At 44.1% G+C, this 25924-nt stretch overlaps 1 protein-coding gene across 1 annotated transcript; it reads left to right on the top strand.

The window, feature by feature from the left end:
• Positions 1-14344: 14344 nt before the first annotated feature.
• On the top strand, positions 14345-16510 carry gbx2 (gastrulation brain homeobox 2; the record flags this gene model as incomplete). The annotated part of the gene is made up of 2 exons (XM_083937771.1): positions 14345-14864; positions 15969-16510. 2 exons carry the CDS (start codon positions 14345-14347, stop codon positions 16508-16510), a joined length of 1062 nt encoding a protein of 353 aa, XP_083793897.1.
• Between the last annotated feature and the right edge of the window lie 9414 nt (positions 16511-25924).

A 25924-nucleotide genomic window follows, 5' to 3' on the forward strand; every position in this document is an offset into this window, starting at 1 on the left:
GACACGAGGGACGGGGGATGAAGGACGAGAGACGAGAAGCGAGGGACGAGAGACAAGAGATGAAAGACGAGAGACAGGAGACGAAAGATGAGACGACAGACGACAGAGACAAGAGACAAAAGATGAGAGACGACAGAGACAAAAGATGAGAGACAAGAGACAAGGACACAAGAGACGGCAGACGAGAGACAAGAGACGAGAAACAAGGACACAAGAGACAAGAGGCGAGAAACAATAGATGAGAGATGACAGAGACAAGAGATGAAAGACAAGAGACAGGAGACAAGAGACAAGGGACAAAAGATCAGAGACAAGGGACAAAAGATCAGAGACGAGGGACAAAAGATGAGAGACGAGGGTCAAGAGACGAGGGTCAAGAGACGCGACGAGGGATGACAGAGACAAGGGACGACAGAGACAAGAGACGAGAGACAAGAGACGACAGAGACAAGGGATGACAGAGACAAGAGACGAGGGATGACAGAGACAAGGGACGACAGAGACAAGAGACGAGAGACAAGAGACGACAGAGACAAGGGATGACAGAGACAAGAGACGAGGGATGACAGAGACAAGGGACGACAGAGACAAGAGACGAGAGACAAGAGACGACAGAGACAAGGGATGACAGAGACAAGAGACGAGGGATGACAGAGACAAGGGACGACAGAGACAAGAGACGACAGAGACAAGGGACGACAGAGACAAGAGACGACAGAGACAAGAGACGAGGGACGACAGAGACAAGAGACGAGGGACGAGAGACAAGAGACAGAGACGACAGAGACAAGAGACAAGAGACGACAGAGACAAGAGACGAGAGACGACAGAGACGAGAGACGAGAGACGACAGAGACGAGAGACGACAGAGACAAGAGACGACAGAGACAAGAGACGACAGAGACAAGAGACGGCAGACGACAGAGACAAGAGACGACAGAGACAAGAGACGACAGAGACAAGAGACGACAGAGACAAGAGACGGCAGACGACAGAGACAAGAGACGACAGAGACAAGAGACAAAAGATGAGAGACGATAGAGACAAGAGACGACAGAGACAAGAGACGGCAGACGACAGAGACAAGAGACGACAGAGACAAGAGACAAAAGATGAGAGACAACAGAGACAAGAGACGACAGAAACAAGAGACGAGAGACGACAGAGACAAGAGACGAGAGACGACAGAGACGAGAGACGAGAGAGACAAGAGACGACAGAGACAAGAGACGACAGAGACAAGAGACGAGAGAGACAAGAGACGACAGAGACAAGAGACGGCAGACGACAGAGACAAGAGACGACAGAGACAAGGGACGAGAGACGACAGAGACAAGAGACGAGAGACGACAGAGACGAGAGAGACAAGAGACGACAGAGACAAGAGACGACAGAGACAAGAGACGAGAGAGACAAGAGACGACAGAGACAAGAGACGGCAGACGACAGAGACAAGAGACGAGAGAGACAAGAGACGAGAGAGACAAGAGACGACAGAGACAAGAGACGGCAGACGACAGAGACAAGAGACGACAGAGACGAGAGACGACAGAGACAAGAGACGGCAGACGACAGACGACAGAGACAAGAGACGACAGAGACAAGAGACAAAAGATGAGAGACGACAGAGACAAGAGACAAAAGATGAGAGACAACAGAGACAAGAGACGAGAGACGACAGAGACAAGAGACGACAGAGACAAGAGACAAAAGATGAGAGACGACAGAGACAAGAGACAAAAGATGAGAGACAACAGAGACAAGAGACGAGAGACGACAGAGACAAGAGACGACAGAGACAAGAGACGAGAGACGACAGAGACGAGAGACGACAGAGACAAGAGACGGCAGACGACAGAGACAAGAGACGACAGAGACAAGAGACGAGAGACGACAGAGACAAGAGACGACAGAGACAAGAGACGAGAGACGACAGAGACAAGAGACGAGAGACGACAGAGACGAGAGACGAGAGAGACAACAGAGACGAGAGACGACAGAGACGAGAGACGACAGAGACAAGAGACGACAGAGACAAGAGACGACAGAGACAAGAGACGGCAGACGACAGAGACAAGAGACGACAGAGACGAGAGACGACAGAGACAAGAGATGAGAGACGACAGAGACGAGGGATGACAGAGACAAGAGACGACAGAGACAAGAGACGACAGAGACGAGGGATGACAGAGACAAGAGACGACAGAGACAAGAGACGACAGAGACAAGAGACGAGAGACGACAGAGACAAGAGACGACAGAGACAAGAGACGACAGAGACAAGAGACGAGGGATGACAGAGACAAGAGACGAGAGACGACAGAGACAAGAGACGAGAGACGAGAGACGACAGAGACGAGAGACGACAGAGACAAGAGACGACAGAGACAAGAGACGAGGGATGACAGAGACAAGAGACGACAGAGACAAGAGACGACAGAGACAAGAGACGGCAGACGACAGAGACAAGAGACAACAGAGACAAGAGACGACAGAGACAAGAGACGAGGGATGACAGAGACAAGAGACGACAGAGACAAGAGACGACAGAGACAAGAGACGAGAGACGACAGAGACAAGAGACGAGGGATGACAGAGACAAGAGACGAGAGACGACAGAGACAAGAGACGAGAGACGACAGAGACAAGAGACGAGAGACGACAGAGACAAGAGACGACAGAGACAAGAGACAAGAGACGACAGAGACAAGAGACGAGAGACGACAGAGACAAGAGACGAGAGACGACAGAGACAAGAGACGACAGAGACAAGAGACGAGGGACGACAGAGACAAGAGACGAGAGACGACAGAGACAAGAGACGACAGAGACAAGAGACGACAGAGACAAGAGACGAGGGACGACAGAGACAAGAGACGACAGAGACAAGAGACAAGAGACGACAGAGACAAGAGACGAGAGACGACAGAGACGAGGGATGACAGAGACAAGAGACGAGAGACGACAGAGACGAGAGACGACAGAGACAAGAGACGACAGAGACGAAGGACGAAAGACGACTAAAGCAGACGGTTAAGTCTGGAGCTCAGACTTCATTCCCACTGCGGCCATTTTGAAATGAAAGTGAAGCGTGTGCGACCAGGAGACTCCCACACCTGCCTCGTCCTTTGATCTGCTTCCTGTTTCCTGTTTCCCAGACACATGTGAATCACGGGGGAGCTCGGACTCTTTCCCACGTCGCTGCACCTGACGCGTCGGCGAGCGGAGACGCTTCTTGTGAGAAACGCTGAATCAAAACAAGGTGTTCATTCATGTGAAGCCTCTCAGACGCTCGGCGCCTTCACGGCGCTAATGAGAGCCGACGCGGTTAACCAGGAGGAAACGGGCCCGGCGAGCGAGGCCGCTCTAACCCAATTTGAAGCTGTGATAATGAAATGAGTCTCTCCTGATCTCATTAGTGCGTCTGAGGGCTGCTCCTCTGACCGTCTGGTTCTGGGAGTCTCTGATTCTCGGGGCTTTGCCGCCGCAGGTACGCTCACCTGTGTTTTAACGCGCAGAGGTCAGAGGTCAGAGGTGGAGCCGTGCGCCGCGGCCTAAAGACGGGGGAGGCTGCCGCGAGCGTGGAACGGCGGTGATTACAGCTGCAGGAACACCTGCTCTGCGCCCGGGAAAGATGATGCATGTCGGAGACACGACCCTGCTTTTAAAAACGTCCAGCGACCAGCTGTGACCGCGCCGCGCTCTCTGAAGGGTCAGACGCTTACGGCACACGACTGAACCCTGTTTACCATCATTTATGAAACATGCGGAACTTTTATCAGCACACGCAAATACAGTTCACTCATAAAGACGCAGAATCACAGCTGATTTTAGTCATTTTGCATCTTTTTGTGGTTGTTTTGCATCTATTTTTAGTCATTTTGCATCTTTTTCTGCTGGTTTTGCATCTATTTTTTAGTCATTTTGCATCTTTTTCTGCTGGTTTTGCATCTATTTTTAGTCATTTTGCATCTTTTTGTGGTGGTTTTGCATCTATTTTTAGTCATTTTGCATCTTTTTGTGCTGGTTTTGCATCTATTTTTAGTCATTTTGCATCTTTTTGTGCTGGTTTTGCATCTTTTTTTAGTCATTTAGCATCTTTTTGTGCTGGTTTTGCATCTTTTTTTAGTCATTTTGCATCTTTTTGTGGTGGTTTTGCATCTATTTTTAGTCATTTTGCATCTTTTTGTGGTGGTTTTGCTTCTATTTTTAGTTATTTTGCATCTTTTTGTGGTGGTTTTGCATCTATTTTTAGTCATTTTGCATCTTTTTGTGGTGGTTTTGCATCTATTTTTAGTCATTTTGCATCTTTTTGTGGTGGTTTTGCATCTATTTTTACTCATTTTGCATCTTTTTGTGGTGGTTTTGCATCTATTTTTAGTCATTTTGCATCTTTTTGTGCTGGTTTTGCATCTTTTTTTAGTAATTTTGCATCTTTTTGTGGTGGTTTTGCATCTATTTTTAGTCATTTTACATCTTTTTGTGGTGGTTTTGCATCTATTATTAGTCATTTTGCATCTTTTTGTGGTGGTTTTGCATCTATTTTTAGTCATTTTGCATCTTTTTGTGGTGGTTTTGCATCTATTTTTAGTCATTTTGCATCTTTTTGTGGTGGTATTGCATCTATTTTTAGTCATTTTGCATCTTTTTGTGGTGGTTTTGCATCAATTTTTTAGTCATTTTGCATCTTTTTGTGTCATTTCACAGAAAAAGCTTTAAGTGTGTTGGTTTTGGTCGGGTCCGTTGTGTCGTCCGTGCAGAATAGCAGCAGGTAAACGAGGCCGTGGCTGCTCTGAATCAGTAAATGTGTAAAAGTAGAAGCAGCGCTGTCGTCGTCGGCCCTTTCAGGCTCTAATTCCTCTTGAGTCCCGGGAGAATTCCCTCCCCTCGTCGTGTTTGCAGTCAAACACTTTGTGTTTAATTAGTTGTAAATTAAATGAGGCCTGAGGTGGAAACATGAAGATGATTTCACTCCCATTTATTAAATCCGTCCTGTGTTTGGAAATAAGGAGCATCTTCAGGCTCCATGGATGAAATACGGGGACGTAATCAGAGAGCAGGAATGTACTTTATTCATAATAATAAATACGAGTTAAAGTGCAGATGAGTTTGATATGAGAAGTCTGTTTCCTGTCACAGTGACGGAGATGAAGTGCTCCTCTAACAGCCCGACTCCCTGGACGCTCTTTAGGCGTCTGCAGTCATCCTTCACGTGTTTCATGGCTCCGGTGTTTCAGCTCCAGCTCACAGGGACGGACGCCAGCACACCAACGTCCCACAGAGCTGCAAGAGCCTGAAGGGGGCGCTGTGGGTCAGTCTGAGGCACTCTCAATGTGACAAAAGCATGAAGGAGTCTTTGTGTTGATCCTAAGAGAAATAAGTTTTTCTTTACACTTTAGACTTTAATGATTCGCTTATTCTCACACACGAGAACTTAGTGCTGGTTTTGCATCTTTTTGTGCTGGTTTTGCATCTATTTTTAATCATTTTGCATCTTTTTGTGCTGGTTTTGCATCTATTTTTAGTCATTTTGCATCTTTTTGTGCTGGTTTTGCATCTATTTTTAGTCATTTTGCATCTATTTTTAGTCATTTTGCATCTTTTTATGGTGGTTTTGCATCTATTTTTAGTCATTTTGCATCTATTTTTAGTCATTTTGCATCTTTTTGTGGTGGTTTTGCATCTATTTTTAGTCATTTTGCATCTTTTTGTGGTGGTTCTGCATCTATTTTTAGTCATTTTGCATCTTTTTGTGCTGGTTTTGCATCTATTTTTAGTTATTTTGCATCTTTTTGTGGTGGTTTTGCATCTATTTTTAGTCATTTTGTATCTTTTTGTGCTGGTTTTGCATCTATTTTTAGTCATTTTGTATCTTTTTGTGCTGGTTTTGCATCTATTTTTAGTCATTTTGCATCTTTTTGTGTTGGTTTTGCATCTATTTTTAGTCATTTTGCATCTTTTTGTGGTGGTTTTGCATCTATTTTTAGTCATTTTGTATCTTTTTGTGCTGGTTTTGCATCTATTTTTAGTCATTTTGCATCTTTTTGTGCTGGTTTTGCATCTATTTTTAGTCATTTTGCATCTTTTTGTGCTGGTTTTGCATCTATTTTTAGTCATTTTGCATCTTTTTGTGGTGGTTTTGCATCTTTTTGCGTTGGTTTTGCATCTGGATTCACATGATCAGTGCCTCTGCGTTCCACTTCATGTAAAGAAGGATTATTTGTGGAACTCGTGGTCAGTGTTGCGGCCACGCTCGTTGACAGCTGAAGCAGTAACAGTGGCAGTGAGGTCGTGTTCTTTCAGCTCCTGCAGGAGAGAGAAGCGTGCGGAGCGCCTCATGTGTGGCAGGAAACGATCGACTCACAGAAACAATCAGCGCTCCTCTGCAGATCCAACAGCAACACGATGTATGTGTTAAAAATGCCCATCGATCGAGCTCCTTAAAGAGGTTACACTTCTGAAAACTCCGGGACAACCGCTGCATAATCAGAAAGTAAACACACGCATCGTCTGCTCATATTTCTCTCAGAAGCAGCTCATCTCTCAGCGAGCGCTGCACAGACACAGGACAGATTAGGAGCCCCCGGTCCATTTTTCCACTTGAGTTGAGAAGAATGTGATTTGAGGGCTCGATGCAAAGATTAAACAGAGGTTTTCTGCAGCGTGGCGATCGATAGGGGCCCTGCTCGCTGCCAGGAGATACTTAAGAAACTCAATCCCCATCGTCAGGGCCGGGGCGACCCCAGCGGCCAATCAATCCCGTCCCTTTCAGCTCTGATAATCAAAAATCCAATCGCTGCTCTGAATGTTAATTGATCTGAGCTTCGGGACGAACGCTGCGGCTGTGACTGCAGCATCCCCTGCTTTTATGAGAGCGTTTTATTTATTTACTCACCCCGAGTCCAGAGTCCAGAGTCCAGGGTCCAGAGAGTCCAGAGTCCAGAGAGTCCAGAGTCCAGAGAGTCCAGAGTCCAGAGAGTCCAGAGTCCAGAGTCCAGAGCCCAGAGTCCAGGGAGTCCAGAGAGTCCAGGGTCCAGAGAGTCCAGAGTCCAGAGTCCAGAGTCCAGAGAGTCCAGAGTCAAGAGAGTCCAGAGAGTCCAGAGTCCAGAGAGTCCAGAGAGTCCAGAGTCCAGAGTCCAGAGAGTCCAGAGTCCAGAGAGTCCAGAGTCCAGGGTCCAGGGTCCAGAGTCCAGAGTCAAGAGAGTCCAGAGTCCAGAGAGTTCAGAGAGTCCAGAGTCCAGAGTCCAGAGAGTCCAGAGTCAAGAGAGTCCAGAGAGTCCAGAGTCCAGAGAGTCCAGAGAGTCCAGAGTCCAGAGTCCAGAGAGTCCAGAGTCCAGAGAGTCCAGAGTCCAGAGAGTCCAGAGTCCAGAGAGTCCAGAGAGTCCAGAGTCCAGAGAGTCCAGAGAGTCCAGAGTCCAGAGTCCAGAGAGTCCAGAGAGTTCAGAGAGTCCAGAGAGTCCAGAGAGTCCAGAGTCCAGAGTTCAGAGAGTTCAGAGAGTCCAGAGTCCAGAGAGTCCAGAGTCCAGAGTCCAGAGAGTCCAGAGAGTCCAGAGAGTCCAGAGAGTCCAGAGAGTTCAGAGTCCAGAGAGTCCAGAGAGTCCAGAGTCCAGAGAGTTCAGAGAGTTCAGAGTCCAGAGTCCAGAGAGTCCAGAGAGTTCAGAGAGTTCAGAGTCCAGAGAGTCCAGAGAGTCCAGAGAGTCCAGAGCCCAGAGAGTCCAGAGAGTCCAGAGAGTTCAGAGAGTCCAGAGTCCAGAGTCCAGAGAGTCCAGAGAGTCCAGAGAGTCCAGAGAGTCCAGAGTCCAGAGAGTCCAGAGTCCAGAGAGTCCAGAGAGTCCAGAGTCCAGAGTGTTCAGAGAGTCCAGTGTCCAGAGTCCACAGAGTCCAGAGTCCAGAGAGTCCAGAGAGTCCAGAGTCCAGAGAGTCCAGAGAGTCCAGAGTCCAGAGAGTCCAGAGTCCAGAGTCCAGAGAGTCCAGAGTCCAGAGAGCCCAGAGAGTCCAGAGAGTCCAGAGAGTCCAGAGAGTCCAGAGTCCAGAGACTTTTTAGTCATTTTGCATCTTTTTGTGCTGGTTTTGCATCTTTTTTTAGTCATTTTGCATCTTTTTGTGCTGGTTTTGCATCTATTTTTAGTCATTTTGCATCTTTTTGTGCTGGTTTTGCATCTATTTTTAGTAATTTTGCCTCTTTTTGTGCTGGTTTTGCATCTATTTTTAGTCATTTTGCATCTTTATGTGGTGGTTTTGCATCTATTTTTAGTCATTTTGCATCTTTTTGTGGTGGTTTTGCATCTATTTTTAGTCATTTTGCATCTTTTTGTGCTGGTTTTGCATCTATTTTTAGTCATTTTGCATCTTTTTGTGGTGGCTTTGCATCTATTTTTAGTCATTTTGCATCTTTTTGTGGTGGTTTTGCATCTATTTTTAGTCATTTTGTATCTTTTTGTGGTGGTTTTGCATCTATTTTTAGTCATTTTGCATCTTTTTGTCCTGGTTTTGCATCTATTTTTAGTCATTTTGCATCTTTTTGTGGTGGTTCTGCATCTATTTTTAGTCATTTTGCATCTTTTTGTGATGGTTTTGCATCTATTTTTAGTCATTTTGCCTCTTTTTGTGCTGGTTTTGCATCTATTTTTAGTCATTTTGCATCTTTTTGTGCTGGTTTTGCATCTATTTTTAGTAATTTTGCCTCTTTTTGTGCTGGTTTTGCATCTATTTTTAGTCATTTTGCATCTTTATGTGGTGGTTTTGCATCTATTTTTAGTCATTTTGCATCTTTTTGTGGTGGTTTTGCATCTATTTTTAGTCATTTTGCATCTTTTTGTGCTGGTTTTGCATCTATTTTTAGTCATTTTGCATCTTTTTGTGGTGGCTTTGCATCTATTTTTAGTCATTTTGCATCTTTTTGTGGTGGTTTTGCATCTATTTTTAGTCATTTTGTATCTTTTTGTGGTGGTTTTGCATCTATTTTTAGTCATTTTGCATCTTTTTGTCCTGGTTTTGCATCTATTTTTAGTCATTTTGCATCTTTTTGTGGTGGTTCTGCATCTATTTTTAGTCATTTTGCATCTTTTTGTGATGGTTTTGCATCTATTTTTAGTCATTTTGCCTCTTTTTGTGCTGGTTTTGCATCTATTTTTAGTCATTTTGCATCTGAACTCACATGATTTTTGCCTTTGTGTCACTTTTTGCAGAGAAAACGTTGCAGAATCACATCTTATAACTTTCCTAAAACACATTTCTTGAGCGTGTAGAGACGCAGCCGCCCTCGCACCTTCTTCCTGTGGCTGATTTGTTTTTAGGGACGTTCGAACTGTCGACACATGAGCTGGTGAAGCTTTCCCCTCAGACAGTCTGACAGCGCCGTGTGTGTTTTTGTAAATGTGTGTGAGTAAATGCGGCCTGGCATTTAGAGGCTGATGAAAAGGTTGATACGGCCGCTCTGACTGACTCGTGTGGAGCGGCGTTGACGCTCGGGGCGACGTCCCCCCCTCCATGCATCTGTTTCCACGCCCGCTCTGCTCCTCAGCTGCCGCTTCATAATTGCTTTTCCCGCCACATCCCCTCCACTTTACAACACGCGGCGGTAATATCAGCAAACTCAGAGATTGTGCCATTTAGCTTTAGATTTAAACGCACAGGGAGGGCGGCGGTGGAGGAGGGGGAGGAGGTGTTTTCTTTTTCTGTTTCCACATCAAACTGCGTCCCTGCTTTATTTCTGTAAACGCTCCTCGGCCATTCGGAGGCCTATTATCGCCGCTTGTTGCAGCGAGTGATGATGGCGGCAGGTAAGCAGCTCCTATTAGAGGAAGCTTCATTTAGAGCTGCACTCCGACTGCACCTCCCCTCCTCCACCTCACCCCCTCTCCTCACCCCCTCCTCCCCCCCCCGGGCCCATTATGGATGATGGCGGCGCTCGGCTTGCATGCAGGAAAGGTTTAATTAAATCATAGTCCAATCATAATCCATGTTGTTAATTAAACTGGATAATTTATAAGTACAAAAGGGGATATTTATTAGCTGCTCTGCGCTGGTGGCAGCGCCGTAACGCGCACGCCCCTCGTGCACGGACACCCACACTCGTGCACCCCCCCTCCCGCCTCACAACCTTTTACTATTGATGCCCCCGCATGATTGATAATGAGACAGAGAGCGCTGTACTATTTGTCTAATGGCCGTGCAATTAAACCCCTTGTAAATGACCCATGCCTCATTTCATCCTAATCTATGGAATTTTGATTGAATTTGTCAGCCCTAATTGAAAAATACTGCTATTTAATGTCTGCATTGCAGTTGCAGATCAGGCCGCCTTTAATGAGATTGTGTCCCAGTGACCCTGAGGAGGAGGAGGCGAGGAGGCGAGGGGCGGGGGGCATCCATGCGTGCCCTTGACTCAGGAGCCCAGGAGGTGGAGGTGGTCCACAGGGAGATCCATGCGGGGTCAGAGGTCGACACGTGATGATGTTCTGTATGAACCGACGAGGATCACGACACGATTAAAGAGAGTCGAGACGCTGAGGTTTAAAGACGTGAACCACGAATGCACGGTGGAGACCACGGTCTGATTAAACGTCCTCAGCAGGGGCACGAGAGGACAGAGGACACTCTAGCACACGTTTATGCTCCTAGAGGACACTTTAGCAGACGTTTTGGCTCCTAGAGGACACTTTAACACACGTTTATGCTCCTAGAGGACACTTTAGCAGACGTTTTGGCTCCTAGAGGACACTTTAACACACGTTTATGCTCCTAGAGGACACTTTAGCACACGTTTATGCTCCTAGAGGACACTTTAGTACACGTTTATGCTCCTAGAGGACACTTTAGCAGACGTTTTGGCTCCTAGAGGACACTTTAGCACACGTTTATGCTCCTAGAGGACACTTTAGTACACGTTTATGCTCCTAGAGGACACTTTAGCACACGTTTATGCTCCTAGAGGACACTTTAGCACACGTTTATGCTCCTAGAGGACACTTTAGCACACGTTAATGCTCCTAGAGGACACTTTAACACACGTTTATGCTCCTAGAGGACACTTTAGCAGACGTTTTGGCTCCTAGAGGACACTTTAGCACACGTTTATGCTCCTAGAGGACACTTTAGCACACGTTTATGCTCCTAGAGGACACTTTAGCACACGTTTATGCTCCTAGAGGACACTTTAGCACACGTTTATGCTCCTAGAGGACACTTTAACACACGTTTATGCTCCTAGAGGACACTTTAAAACACGTTTATGCTCCTAGAGGACACTTTAGCACACGTTTAGTCTCCTAGAGGACACTTTAACACACGTTTATGCTCCCAGAGGACACTTTAACACACGTTTATGCTCCCAGAGGACACTTTAGCACACGTTTATGTTCCTAGAGGACACTTTAACACACGTTTATGCCCCTAGAGGACACTTTAACACACGTTTATGCTCCTAGAGGACACTTTAACACACGTTTATGCCCCTAGAGGACACTTTAACACAAGTTTATGCTCCTAGAGGACACTTTGACACACGTTTATGCTCCTAGAGGACACTTTAACACACGTTTATGCTCCTAGAGGACACTTTAGCACACGTTTATGCTCCTAGAGGACACTTTAGCACACGTTTATGCTCCTAGAGGACCCTTTAGCACACGTTTATGCTCCTAGAGGACACTTTAACACACGTTTAGGCTCCTAGAGCACACTTTAGCACACGTTTATGCTCCTAGAGGACACTTTAGCACACGTTTATGCTCCTAGAGGACACTTTAACACACGTTTATGCTCCTAGAGGACACTTTAGCACACGTTTATGCTCCTAGAGGACCCTTTAGCACACGTTTATGCTCCTAGAGGACACTTTAACACGTTTATGCTCCTAGAGCACACTTTAGCACACGTTTATGCTCCTAGAGGACACTTTAGCACACGTTTATGCTCCTAGAGGACACTTTAACACACGTTTATGCTCCTAGAGGACACTTTAACACACGTTTATGCTCCTAGAGGACACTTTAGCACACGCTTATGCTCCTAGAGGACACTTTAACACACGTTTATGCTCCTAGAGGGGCACTTTAACACACGTTTATGCTCCTAGAGGACACTTTAACACACGTTTATGCTCCTAGAGGACACTTTAGCACACGTTTATGCTCCTAGAGGACACTTTAACACACGTTTATGCTCCTAGAGGACACTTTAACACACGTTTATGCTCCTAGAGGACACTTTAGCACACGCTTATGCTCCTAGAGGACACTTTAACACACGTTTATGCTCCTAGAGGGGCACTTTAACACACGTTTATGCTCCTAGAGGACACTTTAACACACGTTTATCCTCCTACTTTAGCACACGTTTATGCTCCTAGAGGGGCACTTTAACACACGTTTATCCTCCTAGAGGACCCTTCAGCACACGTTTATGCTCCTAGAGGACACTCTAACACTGCCCCCCTCCCCCTGTGCACGCCAGTGGTCCTCAAACGTGTAGAAAACGTTTTACTCTCTGCAGAATAAAGTTGAGGCTCTAAAAATTAAGTCACAGGACTGATCAGCGTGGATTTAGACGAACTAAAGAGAATAAATGGAGAGAATCGTTAACACCTGGGTGTGAAGGGACCTCTGCGAGTCATCGCGCTGCAGGTGCGTGCGTCAGAGAGGATGACGTCAGATTAAAGGTCGAATCTGTAGAATCTTTATTTAAAGCTATATTTTCAATAATAATCCCCCCACTTGCGTTTTGAGGGAAACAGAATCAAAGTAAAAACTATATTTAGTCTGAATGAATATTGTAAATGTTTGACTTCCTGTCCTGTTGTGTTTCCATGGCAGCAGCCAATAGCGTTGGGCTTTGCTGGTTGCCAGGGTTGTCTGTTGTTGGGTGCAGCTACTGTATGAAATGGAGTTAGCCAATCGTGCAGCTGCTTGGGAGCCTCAGTGAAGGGGGCGTTCTTTGTCCCAGCAGCTGAGTGAGCGGAGACGGGCAACAACCAGAGTCACTATAGGCCGAGCATTCACTCCATGGACTGAGAGAAAGGAGAGGAACGCCATTCAAACGCACGCCCACATGGCTACGCTGCTCCTGGATGCTAACATCACTTTCATCTTTAACGGCTGACATTAAATACTGTTGGCAAATTAACTGATTAGTGGAAATGAGTCGTTATCTTGATTCATCGCTCACTGGACGACGACGAACAGCGAAACCCGACTGCTGGAGTTATTTTTTTTTGTTGTGACGACGATCTTGAGACACTAGTCGGCGCCGTTCTGCTCATTCTCAACATTCAAGCTTTAAATAAACGATGAACGCAAAGATTCAAACCAGGCAAACTTCAGCTGCACACTCTTCAAAATGAATAAATGTCTTTAAGGTGTTGAAGACGCAGAGTTGATTCTCTCCAAGCCAGCAAAATTAAAACTGTTGTGATTAATAATAATAAAGAAATAAAGTTATTTACGCAGAATCAACATCGACTGAACTGCAAAACAAGAGACTGGACTCCAGAAGTTCAGGGACGATTATCACAATAAAACGCTGGAGAGCTCCTCTTTTGTTGTTGAACATGGATCTCACACACACACACACACACACACACACACACACACACACACACACCATGGATCTCACACACACAGACACACACAGGGACACACACACACACACACACAGAGTGATTATTTACTGAATATATTCGGCTTATTATTTACGATGATGTGTTTTCTCATTCTTAAATGGCCCGTGGTCCCAATTTGTGTAATTGGCTCTCATCCAGGAGACCAAAGGGCTGACACGTCACATCATCTCAGAGGGGCCAATCAGGGCCCAGGGAGAGGCGAGGGGGCGGGGCTCGAGCGGAGGAGGCAGCGCAATTAAACAGAGGGGAGCGCAATTTGAATCCAAAACATCTCCGGACGCGCGCGGGGCAGGAAACACACAGCGGACACACACACACACACACATATATAAAAATATATATATAAATATATATACAGACACACACACACACACACACACACACACTCAGAGGCACGGGGTGTGTGCCAGCGGGACAGAGAGGCTCAGGAGTGCGCGGCTGAGGGACCGGTGTCCGGGGAAGTGAAGTTGAAGTGGAGCCTCTCCAAAGTGCGCACGGAGCGGCAGCGCGCGGATACTGATGAGTGTTGAGTGATAACCACAGAAGAAGAAGCAGCCCAGTCGTGTCCTCCGTGTCTCTGTTACTGCACCGATGGAATGGTTTGGTCTACTTGGATTATCGCTGCAGTGAACTCCGGGTCCGTCCAGCGGGAGACTGCGGTCCCCTCTCCGCCGCCCTCCGCGCCTCCTCTCCGGTCTGCCCAGCGCCGCCGCGGCCGTTCATATGAGCGCAGCCTTCAGCCCGTCCTTCATGGTGATGCAGCGGCCACTCGGAAGCACCACCGCCTTCAGCATTGACTCTCTGATCGGGGGGCCCCCGCAGCCCAGCCCGGGACACTTCGTGTACACCGGGTACCCGATGTTCATGCCGTACCGGTCGGTGGTGCTGCAGCCGCCGCCTCCGCCGCCGCCGTCCCTGCAGCAGGCGCTCCCCGCCGGACACCACCCGCACCCGCAGATGCCGAGCCTGCAGAGCGGCTTCTGCTCCAGCCTGGCGCAGGGCCTGACGCAGGGCATGGCGCTCACCTCCACGCTCATGGCGTCGCTGCCCGGCGGCTTCTCCCCGTCCCAGCAGCACCAGGAGGCGGCGCGGAAGTTCGGCTCTCAGGCGCTGCACGCGGTCTTCGACAAGAGCCAGGAGCTGCGGCTGGACGCGGAGGACGGGAAGAGCTTCCTGCCGGGGAAAGAGTCCGCGGCGCTGCAGGCTTTCCACGACACGGACACGGCGCTGCAGACAGCCACAGGTAGGCCGGGGACTCCCAGGGTCCAGCCCGAAAACAGCGCTCAGAGTCCGGCTCAGGAATGTTGTTCCCGGAGCTTCAGTGTTTCAGAGGAAACCTGCAGCTCCGGGAACATTTACAACGTTTAATGTTTTATTTTGAAGCGAAACGTTTTTTATTTGTAGAATTAAAAAAGTGGATCCAAGAGGAAAAAACACGAATGTTGTTCAAAGATGAAAGATTTGATTCTCTGCGGGTTTTCACGAAACTAAAAAGTCCAAATTGTTTTAATTCTTTGTGTTTTAAATTAATTTCAGAGAAAAATAAATTAAACTCTGCAGGTTTTATTTATTTAGAGGAAACTAAATCAACCTGAGGCCTCGAGTTCGCTCAGTCTCCTCTAAACCAACGTGTGGAAAAGACTCAAACAAACTCCCGGTGTTTTATTAAACCATCACGTTAATTTATTGCACCTGATTTACATAAAAAAAGACTTTATTAAATATGATTTTCCTGATTGAACCTGACGTTTCACACGCGCACAGACGCGCTGCGGCCGCGGCCTCCGCTCGTGCGTAATTACGCGTGAAAAATAAAAAATCCCTGCAGAGCGCGTGATCCACACACTGATCTGATGATGGATATTGACACGACCCCCCCCCCCCCCCACACACACACACACCCCACACACACACTTTAATTCACTCCCATGTGTCAGCTTCAATTAACAACCATTTACCGTCAAAATACAAGTAGAAACACTTAATTTCTCCTCGTTTTTTACATCTAAATCTGATTAAAGTCACATTTATGTCACATGTTCGCCTTTAAAGTGTGTGTGTTTTGTATTTTAGTTAATAATAATGAAGTGTTTGGTGCTCCTGCAGTCACGGTGCACGGGGACAGACACGCTGATGGTGATTATAATAAAGTCTTTCGTGTTTTCTCACTCAGAAACGCGATGAATCAGATTCTCAGGAGACATTTAAGACACTTTTATTTGATGTTTCTCATTAAAAACGTTGTGTTTTATCGCAGGAGGACGCGTTTGAACTCTGTGGATGTGTTTTAATCTTAATAATAATCATAATGATGATTTAATACCGTGTGTGTGTGTTGTTTTCTCAGGCAGAGGCCTCAGTAAAGAGGACTGTAATAAGGAGGAGGAGTGCGGGCGGAAGGATGAGAGCTTCTCCATGGACAGTGACTTGGACTACAGCTCGGATGACAACCTCACCTCCATGTGTCACAAGGAGGACGGGGACGGCGGAGGCCCGGACATGCACGGCTCCTCCGGGGGCGGCGGCGGCTCCGGGAGCGGTGGAGGCTCCGGCGGCGGCGGCGGCGGAGGCTCCGGGAAGAACCGGCGGCGGCGGACCGCGTTCACCAGCGAGCAGCTGCTGGAGCTGGAGAAGGAGTTCCACTGCAAGAAGTACCTGTCCCTGACCGAGCGCTCGCAGATCGCGCATGCGCTGAAGCTGAGCGAGGTGCAGGTGAAGATCTGGTTCCAGAACCGGCGCGCGAAGTGGAAACGCGTAAAAGCCGGGAACGTCAACAACAAGTCCGGGGAGCCGTCCCGGAACCCCAAAATAGTGGTCCCCATCCCGGTGCACGTGAGCCGCTTCGCAATAAGGAGTCAGCACCAGCAGATGGAGCAGGCCAGACCGTAGAAGAAGAGGAGGAGGAGGAGGAGGAGGAGGAGGAGGAGGAGTCCGCTGGGTCCCGTTTCTGACGCCTTTATTCGGACACGACGCGGCGTTTTAGCGCGTTTCATTTCACATAAATGAATTTTACAAGGTTAGAAACCGCCACAACTACTTTTACACATTTTTTTTTATCATGATTCTGCTTTAAAAATCTATAAAAACCTAATTTAACCCAATTAATATGACAGAGAGATCAGAAATTAGGTGAAAACGTCACGAGAAAATATTAAAAGCAGATGAAAAAAGGCAAAATTAATAAAAAAATACAGGTTAATTATAATAATATTTGATGTTTCTGTAACATGTTTAAACATGAAACCAAACTTCATTAGAAAAACACCCATTTTAGTGGATTTAAAGACTTAAAGTGAGGAAGGAAAACAGTGGAAACGTCTCATAAATCTAAATAAAAATAAGAAAACTGTGTAAAACTGTGTAAATACAAACGTGTTTGAAAAAACATGTTTTAATCACATTATTGAGTCTGATAATGTTCATTTTGGTGTAAAAGTTGATAAAAATCACACGTTTTCCCAAAGCAGTCTGGCGTTAAACACTGCAGATGGAAAAATCTGCCAAACTTCATTAAAAAACACTAATTTTAGTGGATTTAAAGACTAAAAGTGAGTCATTTTAGGAGGAAAACAGTGGAAACGTCTCATTTATCTAAATAAAAAATAAGAAAACTGTTTGTTAAATACAGACGTGTTTGAAGAAACATATTATCACATATTTTAATCACATTTTTGAGTCTGATTTTGCACATTTAGGTGTAAAAGTTGATAAAAATCACACTTTTTCCCTGGCGTTAATCACTGCAGATGGAAAAATCTGCCAAACTTCATTAAAAAACACTTAAAGTGAGTTCATTTTAGGAGGAAAACAGAGGAAACGTCTCAGAAATCTAAATAAAAACGAAGCAAACTGGTTGTTAAATACAGACGTGTTTGAAAAAACATGTTTTAATCACATTTTTGAGTCATTTTGGTGTAAAAGTTGATAAAAATCCCACTTGAATCACTGAAAAATCACCGTTTGGATGCAGAAACCTGCTGAAATGAAGCGTTTTTATTTAATCAGACGACGTCAGACTCGACGATCGTCTTCTTCTTTACAGGACATTTAAAAAAAATCAAACTCAAAGCGTCGACGCGAGACTCAGCGGCTCGTTCTGAGGTTGGACATTTGTGCGCAGTGTTTAAAAAACGGACTCTTTTTGGAGCAGAGACCAAAAAGAGGAAGAGGAGGAGGATGAAGAAGAGTCGGACTTTCCTCCTCATGTAAATAAAAACACTTGGGACCAAACTGAAGCGTCGACTTCACCACAAACGGACGAAGATTATGATTTAAAACGTTGTTTTCGGGGTGTTTCATGAACCTCCTGTGCGTGTGTGTGCGTGCGTGTGTGTGTGTGTGTGTGTGTGTGTGTGTGTGTGTGAACGTTTGCTTTTTTCTGTTGGGACAAAATGACGCTGCTAATTTATTTATATAAAACTGTGCAAAATTAACTAACATTCCCTGATTCAACAAAAAAAATATACAAGTGTGAATTAAAAAAGATGAAACGTGACCAGATGTTAAAGAACGTCTCCGTTATTTTGATTTTACTGCATTTTAATCCGTCAAACGTGAATATTTGAGCGTTTTAATCGCACTGATATTTGATTCATAAGTGTCCAGATGTTGTAGAAATGTCTCCATTATGTTTCCTGCAGCTGAATCAGTCAAACGTAATTTTAATTCCACTAATATTGGATTCACAAGTGTCCAGATGTTCCTTTAAATAAACATCATGTATTTTATTTTGAAGGCCCGGAGCTTTAAAAAGGCCACAAATCTCCGGCTGTGATTAGAGAAATGAAGGGGACGAGGTTGTTAAAGCGAACAGAAACGACATCTTTCATGTCGTCTTCGCTCTGGTGAAGCTTTTCAAATGTAAACGAGCAGAAGGAGCCGAAGCCAGGCTTTTAGTATCTCATTTATCTGCCGTGATCACAGCCCCGGGGTCAAAGGTCGCGCTCGTTTCCAGCCTGTTGTTGTGACAGCGAGGTCACGGGGTGGACGCTGGAACGCGCCGCGGTGTAATAAATAATAATATGAATCTGCGGCAGGACGTCTGCACACAACTACATTAAAAACACAGGATTTTACTGCTGTGACCTGAGGTTTGAGCTCAAATTTGGTTAAAATGTGCTTAAATTTCATCTTTTTAATCAGGTAACTGAATATTTTGTTCATTTTGAGGTAAAAAAATACTTAATTTAGCATCTTTTTACCCCAAAACAACCACCAAAAATACACATAGATTCAAAGGAAATGTAAAAATAAGACACATACCTTGATTGTGCGGCTTCACAGGTGGTGACGTGTTGCTGCTTCTGCTCTTAAAAGCATAAAATATATAAAATAATGCTTTTTTTTTAAATTAATGGAGGAGATATATGTATTTGCATATGATATTAGGATGTTTTTAGTCAAATATGGGTAAAAAATTAAGGTTTTAAGGCTAAATATGCTTCAACACACCCCAAATTACATTTGATTATCAGGAAAACTGATTATTTTGTTCATTTTTAAGTAAAAAAACGCTTAATTTATCATCTATTTACCCACAAAATAACCTAAAAATACACATTAATTCAAAAGAAAAAATAAAAATAAGACTCATACCTTGATTGTGCGGCTTCACAGGTGGTGACGTGTTGCTGCTTCTGCTCTTAAAAGCATAAAATATATAAAACAGTGCTTTTTTTAAATTAATGGAGGAGATATACTGTATGTATTTGCAATATGATAGTTTGATGATTTTTGGTCAAATATGGTTAAAAACTTATGGTTTTAAGGCTAAATATGCTTCAACACATCCCAAATTACATTTATGTATCAGGAAAACTGATTATTTTGTTCATTTTGGGGAGAAAATGGACTTAATTTAGCTTTTTTTACAACACAAAATAACAAAAATACACATTTATTCAAAAGAAAATGTAAAAATAAGACTCATACATTGATTGTGCGGCTTCACAGGTGAATACAGGCGACACATGTTGCTCCACTAAAGGCATAGAAACAGATTAAACTGTGATTATTATCAGCTACACACTAATGTTTATAATCATAAAGAAGATTTATATATATTTACATTATAATAGTTTGACGTTTTTGGTCAAACATGGTTAAAACTTTAGGCTTTTTTGGACAAATATGTTTAAAAAAAGTCAATTAAACCCGATAATACAGTTTTTTCATCAGGTCAATTTAATATTTTGTTGATTTTGAAGGGAATAAGGACTTAATTTAGCATTGTTCACAACACAAAACAAACTAATAATACACATTAATTCATAAGAAAATGTAAAATCAGACTCATACATTGTTTGTGCGGCTTTACAGATGAATACAGGCGACACATGTTGCTCCACTAAAAGCATAAAAACAGATTAAACTGTATTTATTATTAACTACACACTTTTGTTTATAATCATAAAGAAGATTTATATATATATATATATTCATTATAATAGTTTGAGGTTTTTGGTCAAAAATGGTTTAAAAACACAACTTTTTTGAGGATAAATGTTTCAAAAAAGTCAAATGAACCCCAAATTACATTTTTTACCAGGTAAACTTCATATTTTGTTGATTTTAAGGTAAGTAATGACTTAATTTATCACCTATTAACACACAAAATAACCTAAAAATACACTTTTATTCAAAAGAAAATGTAAAAATAAGTTTTTGTGGATAAAAAAAAATTCTATTAAACCCGAAGTTACATTTTTAATCAAGTAAATTTAATATTTATCTCATGTTATAGAAATAAGGATCTATCTTTATATCTATTAACCCACAAAACAACTTAAAATACGAATTAATTCAAAATAAAATGCAAAAAATAAGACACATTAAGCTCCTTCAAATAAAAAACAAAACAATAATAATTAACTAATAAAAAAGTGCTTATTATTTCGCACTGTTTTTTATCATAAAGTAAAAAAAGGTGTTTTTAAAAATAAAAATAAAAATGAACGTACCTGGTTTGACACGGTGACGTCACTAACGGCTGTCAGTTATGAAGTTTTCCCAAAATGACGCAGAAATAAACGGTAAACTTTCTCACTCTCCGAGCTCATTCACGCTTAAATAACTCACCAACGCGTTTAAATACACTTTGAGGACGTTAATGTAAGGTTTAAAGATGTTTTTTAAGCTTTAAAGTCGGTTAAATTCGACGGAAACACGAAAACATTTACGCTAAACTCGGTTAGCTCGTTAGCTCGAGCAGCTGCTGCGTCACGGTCACGGGATACGAACATGATGACGTCCGTGCCTCGCGCGCACGTTCCGTTGCCATAGCAGCAGGCGCCAAAACTGCCCAGACACAAGTTTACGTAATTTTTACACAGAAATATTTAATTAAAATATATAAATATTAATATAATGTGCTGCTAACGCGGTGGGAAATAACTCAGCAACATTTTAAATGATTTATTAAATTTTTTAAACGGCAAAAATGACCTTTTTTACATCATTTTAAGTGACATTTCTTTGGGTTTTGGGCACAAAATAAAACATCTGAAGACTTTCGACTCAGAAATAATATGAATATATATATTAGCAAGCATAAACATAGGTAAAACTGTGCCTTTTATTAGCTACACACTATTGTTTTTAATCATAAAGAAGATATATTTATGTGAAATACATGAAAACTAGTTTTTTTTGGATGAATATGTTTCAAAAAAGTCGATTAAACCCCAAAATACAGTTGTTTATCAGGTAAATTTAATATTTTGCTTATTTTGAAGGGGATAAGGACTTAATTTTACTTTTTTTACAACACAAAATAACCTAAAAAACACTTGATTTAAAGGTGAATACAGGTCTATACAGGCGACGTGATGCTCCATTAAAGGCATAATAACTGATAAATCTGTGCTTATTATCAGCTGCACACCATTGTTTATAATCAATTAATTGTTGAAATCTTTTCTGGAGCAAAAACAGTAAATTATATCATTGTAACCCTATTTTATTTAATATTTAGGGCTGTGGATTTAAGTGTCGTAAACATTGAGTTTTTGTTTTATAATCAAACTCATGGATGGTTTTGTGTCTCTGTGGATCCCTGAAATCCACCGCAGACACCTGTGATCATTAGTTTCCCAAGTCAGCGCCATCTACGGGAAACTACTGCAGACGCTCGCTCCACGTTACGGAGCAGCAGGACGCAGGTTTCAAGAAAAAGCACCTGTGCCTCTGAAAAAAGGCAGAAAATGGTGCAAAACCTTGGACCAGGTTTGAAAAACACCAGATACCTCAGGAAAACTTGAGCGTGATTGTGGTGCACCCTGGACAGGACGCCACCATTCACACCTACGGGCGATTTAGAGTCACCAATGAACCCAACGACCTGCACGTCTTTGGACTTGAACCGATGCAGACACAGGGAGAACCACCACTCCACCGTTCCGCCCCTCACCAGTACACACCTGTCTGAAAATGACTCTTTGTGCAGCCGGTTCTGCTGCTGAGCGTGGTTTAGGGCCCGTCTCTGCAGGATCCCACACCTTAAGGTTCACACATGCTGCTATTTAATGTCATTTTAGCCGCTGCTCCCCTGATCTGAGGCGTGAGTTAGGGGCAGAAACGGTCCTCATCAGGCCGTTCTCTGCACAAATCCCTCTACAGCACCATCTGTCAAGCAACACGGGAAAGAAAAAGCCCCTCTGCCACCGAAAAAAGGCAGAAAATAGTGCAAAACCTTGGATGAGGCATGAAAAACACCAGATACCTCAGGAAAACTTGGTGCTGCAGAGAGATTTGTGCAGATAACGGCCTGATGAGGACGGTTTCTGCCCCTAACTCTCGCCTCAGATCAGGAGAGCAGAGGCTAAAATGACATTAAAAAGCAGCATGTGTGAACCTTAAGGTGTGGGATCCTGCAGAGACGGGCCCTAAACCACGCTCAGCAGCAGAACCGGCTGCACAGTCATTTTCAGACAGGTGTGTACTGGTGAGGGGCAGCACGGTGGAGTGGTAGTTCGCCCTGTCGCCTCACAGCAAGAGGGATCCTGGTTCCAATGGAGTTTGCACGTTCTGGGTTTTTTCTGGGTTCAAGTCCAAAGACGTGCAGGTCGTTGGGTCCGTTGGTGACTCTAAATCTCCGTAGGTGTGGAAAGTTAAGGAGACTGAAAAACCTAAAAATCGTTCACTTAACAGTCGGACAACTGAAAACCTCTTTCACAGTCAGAATGACACTACGTGTGGTTGAGGACACTTACCCCAGAGGAACCCGTAAAGAAGCTGTTTTCATGTCAGGAAGGTGAGAAAAGAGCGTTGTCGTGACACAGACGTTATATTAAGAAGCATTATTCTGGTCTTTATTGAAAAGAGACACATTACAGTAGAAGACTCTGTATTAAGTAGAATTTCTCAACAACGGTTTACTGTACAGCCAACAAAAGGTCAATAATAACAACAATAATAATTAGAATAACAGGAACAACATAAATCATAGTAATAAAACCCGGGTGAACTGGGGAATATACAAAAACGTAGGTTTGAGGGGGCGGAGTCTTCCTGGCGGGCGTGCGTTTATAAATAATGTGGTAGACAAAGAGCTAAAGAGGTAAGAGGAGCTAACAGGAGCTAACAAAGCAAACGCTGGCGTGTTTGTCTTTGTCGTCTATTTACAGGTGAGGTGGTGAATATTAGCGCTAATGCGGTTTCCTCGTTCTCCCGCCGCCGCCTTTCAAAGCAGTCATGATTTATCTACAAGCAGGCAGCTTCACTTGTTTCTAGCCTAAAGCTGCTCACGTCGGCGCTAACGTCGACGCTAACGCAGCTACAAAACATACTGTGTTGCATTGAGTTTAGCTAGCTGCAACTGGATCTTCACAGGATGTTTTTAGTCTCGCTCTTCCTGTTTAGTTTTGAGGATAAAAGAAGAGCGCGTTCCACGGAGGGGAAATTTGCTTGCTAAGTTGAAGCTAACGTAGTTGCAGTTAGCTTCGTCGACAGATGATTCAACAGTTTCTGTGCGCAGTTAAAAACAGTTTATTCAGAACAATATCATTTTTACGTTTGTTGAAATCTTGGAGGAAACAAAGAGCACTTCATCTGGCAAAGTGATATTAATAATAGTGTGTTTGCTAGCTGAAACAACGCTGCTAGGCTAATTTGTTCTGCGCTAGCGACAGTTAGCTTCAGCGACAAACGAGTCAGCCATTTCTGTGAATACGAAGAGTTAAAAAGAGATAAAACAGAGGTTTCTGTGCTGCGATGAGATTAAATAAGCAGACTGGAAGAGATTCAACCATTCAGTTAGCTGGGTTTAGCTAACAGATTGCTAGCTGCAGCTGCCGTTTCACAGGATGTTTCTATTCTCTAAACATTTTCATACTTTCCATAATGGGTTAAAAAAGAGCAGTTCAACTGACTTAAAGTATTAATAGTTTTTTTGCTCGTGAAACAACGCTGCTTGGCTAATTCATTGAGCGCTAGCTGCAGTTAGCTCCAGCGACAGATGACTCAGCAGTTTCAGTATGTACAAACAGTTAAAAGCAGCCATTACAGTGTTTTCTTTGCTCCCATGTGACTAAATAAAGAGAATCTGGATTCTGGCGTGAAGTCTCAAAACACAAGAACAACAAATTAGCGACCATTGGAAATTTAGCAAAAACATTTCCCTGCTTCTCTCCATTAGCTGTGTTATGCTAGCTGATCTCCAGTCGTCACTTGAACTTTACTGGTAAAGTGGAAACTGTTCGTTTCCAAGCTGAAACAATGCTGCCATGCTAACAAGCTCCCTGCTAGCTGCAGTAAGGGTTAGCGTTATCCCATTCACAAAAGCAGACATTACCGAACGTTTAGCTGTTACCCATTACCCATGCTGTTGCTAGCTAGCTGTTAGCGTTATGTTTAACCCTGTAACGGGTTATTTTAGTGCCTGCGATCGTTCAAAAGCAGATTTCACTGAGCTCCAAATGAAGGGACTCAGAAATAAGTCAGTCAGTTTTAGTCGAGAGGAAACCGCCGTCGCTTCGAGAAGTCGGTTCAACGTGAAGAAAGATGTGTAGTGGAAAGACGGACTGAGTCAGGTTTAGTGCATTTCTGTCATAAATAAAAGGACATCTTTGCCCTGTCTTGCTGTCTGATATAAAAACATAAAACACAATCAAACACAACCTCTTCGGTAGTATTTACGGGAGCTCCAACGCCATCTTTGATGACTGGCACGTTCAGGAACAAGGTCGGACCAAATCAAGAAGACAGGAGGAGGAAAATGTCACGTTTCCTTTTAGCGCTTACATTTGTACAAACAGAGCGTTTGTGGTTTAATGGCAATATTGCAGCGATGTCAGCGTATGAAGTCACGATGCGACAGTGATGGATGCGTTTATGAGTATTGCTTGGATACACAGTCGGGTCGAGAGCTGCTTCTCAACCTCTGCAGCAACTTTTACGTTTAAGTCTGAGGACGAGCGTAAAGACGGCAAAGAGACGAGCAGCCACTGCTCAGCATAGTGTTAAAGGTTAGAATCCTCACGCACAAATGTCCCGGTTAAGGAGCCGTGGTCCCGACAATCCTGATCCGTTAGCGTTCAGTCGACACGTTTGGCGTCCAGCTACCAAAATAAATCAGTCACATCTGAGTCACCGGGCCGAGAAAGGCGGCTTTGACGGTTCTGACCACACCTGAAATTAACCGTTCATGATTTATTACAAGGGGATCTTTACACCAGTGGTTCCCGAGCTGTTGGAGTCAACAACACTGAACGGACACGGTTTTGTTTTCATTGGTCTCGGTCCAAACAAGACCACGTTTGGACTCGTCCTGGACTCAAAAAGTGACCATGTTTGGACTCGTTCTTGACCCAGAAAGTGACCAGGTTTGGACTCGTTCTTGACCCAGAAAGTGACCAGGTTTGGACTCGTTCTTGACCCTAGAAAGTGACCAAGTTTGGACTCGTTCTTGACCCAGAAAGTGACCATGTTTGGACTCGTTCTTGACCCAGAAAGTGACCATGTTTGGACTCGTTCTTGACCCAGAAAGTGACCATGTTTGGACTCGTTCTTGACCCCAGAAAGTCACCAAGTTTGGACTCGCTCTGGACCCAGAAGGTGACCACGTTTGGACTCGTTCTTGACCCCAGAAAGTGACCAGGTTTGGACTCGGTCTAGACCCAAAAAAGTGACCACGTTTGGACTCGTCCTAGACACAGAAAGTGCCAAAGTTTGGACTCGTTCTTGACCCCAGAAAGTGACCACGTTTGGACTCGTCCTGGACCCAGAAAGTGCCAAAGTTTGGACTCGTCCTGGACTCAAAAAGTGACCACGTTTGGACTCGTTCTGGACCTAGAAAGTGACCACATT

The sequence above is a fragment of the Echiichthys vipera genome, assembly GCF_963691815.1.
Source record: "Echiichthys vipera genome assembly, chromosome: 23".
Classification (NCBI taxonomy): Eukaryota; Metazoa; Chordata; class Actinopteri; order Perciformes; family Trachinidae; genus Echiichthys; species Echiichthys vipera.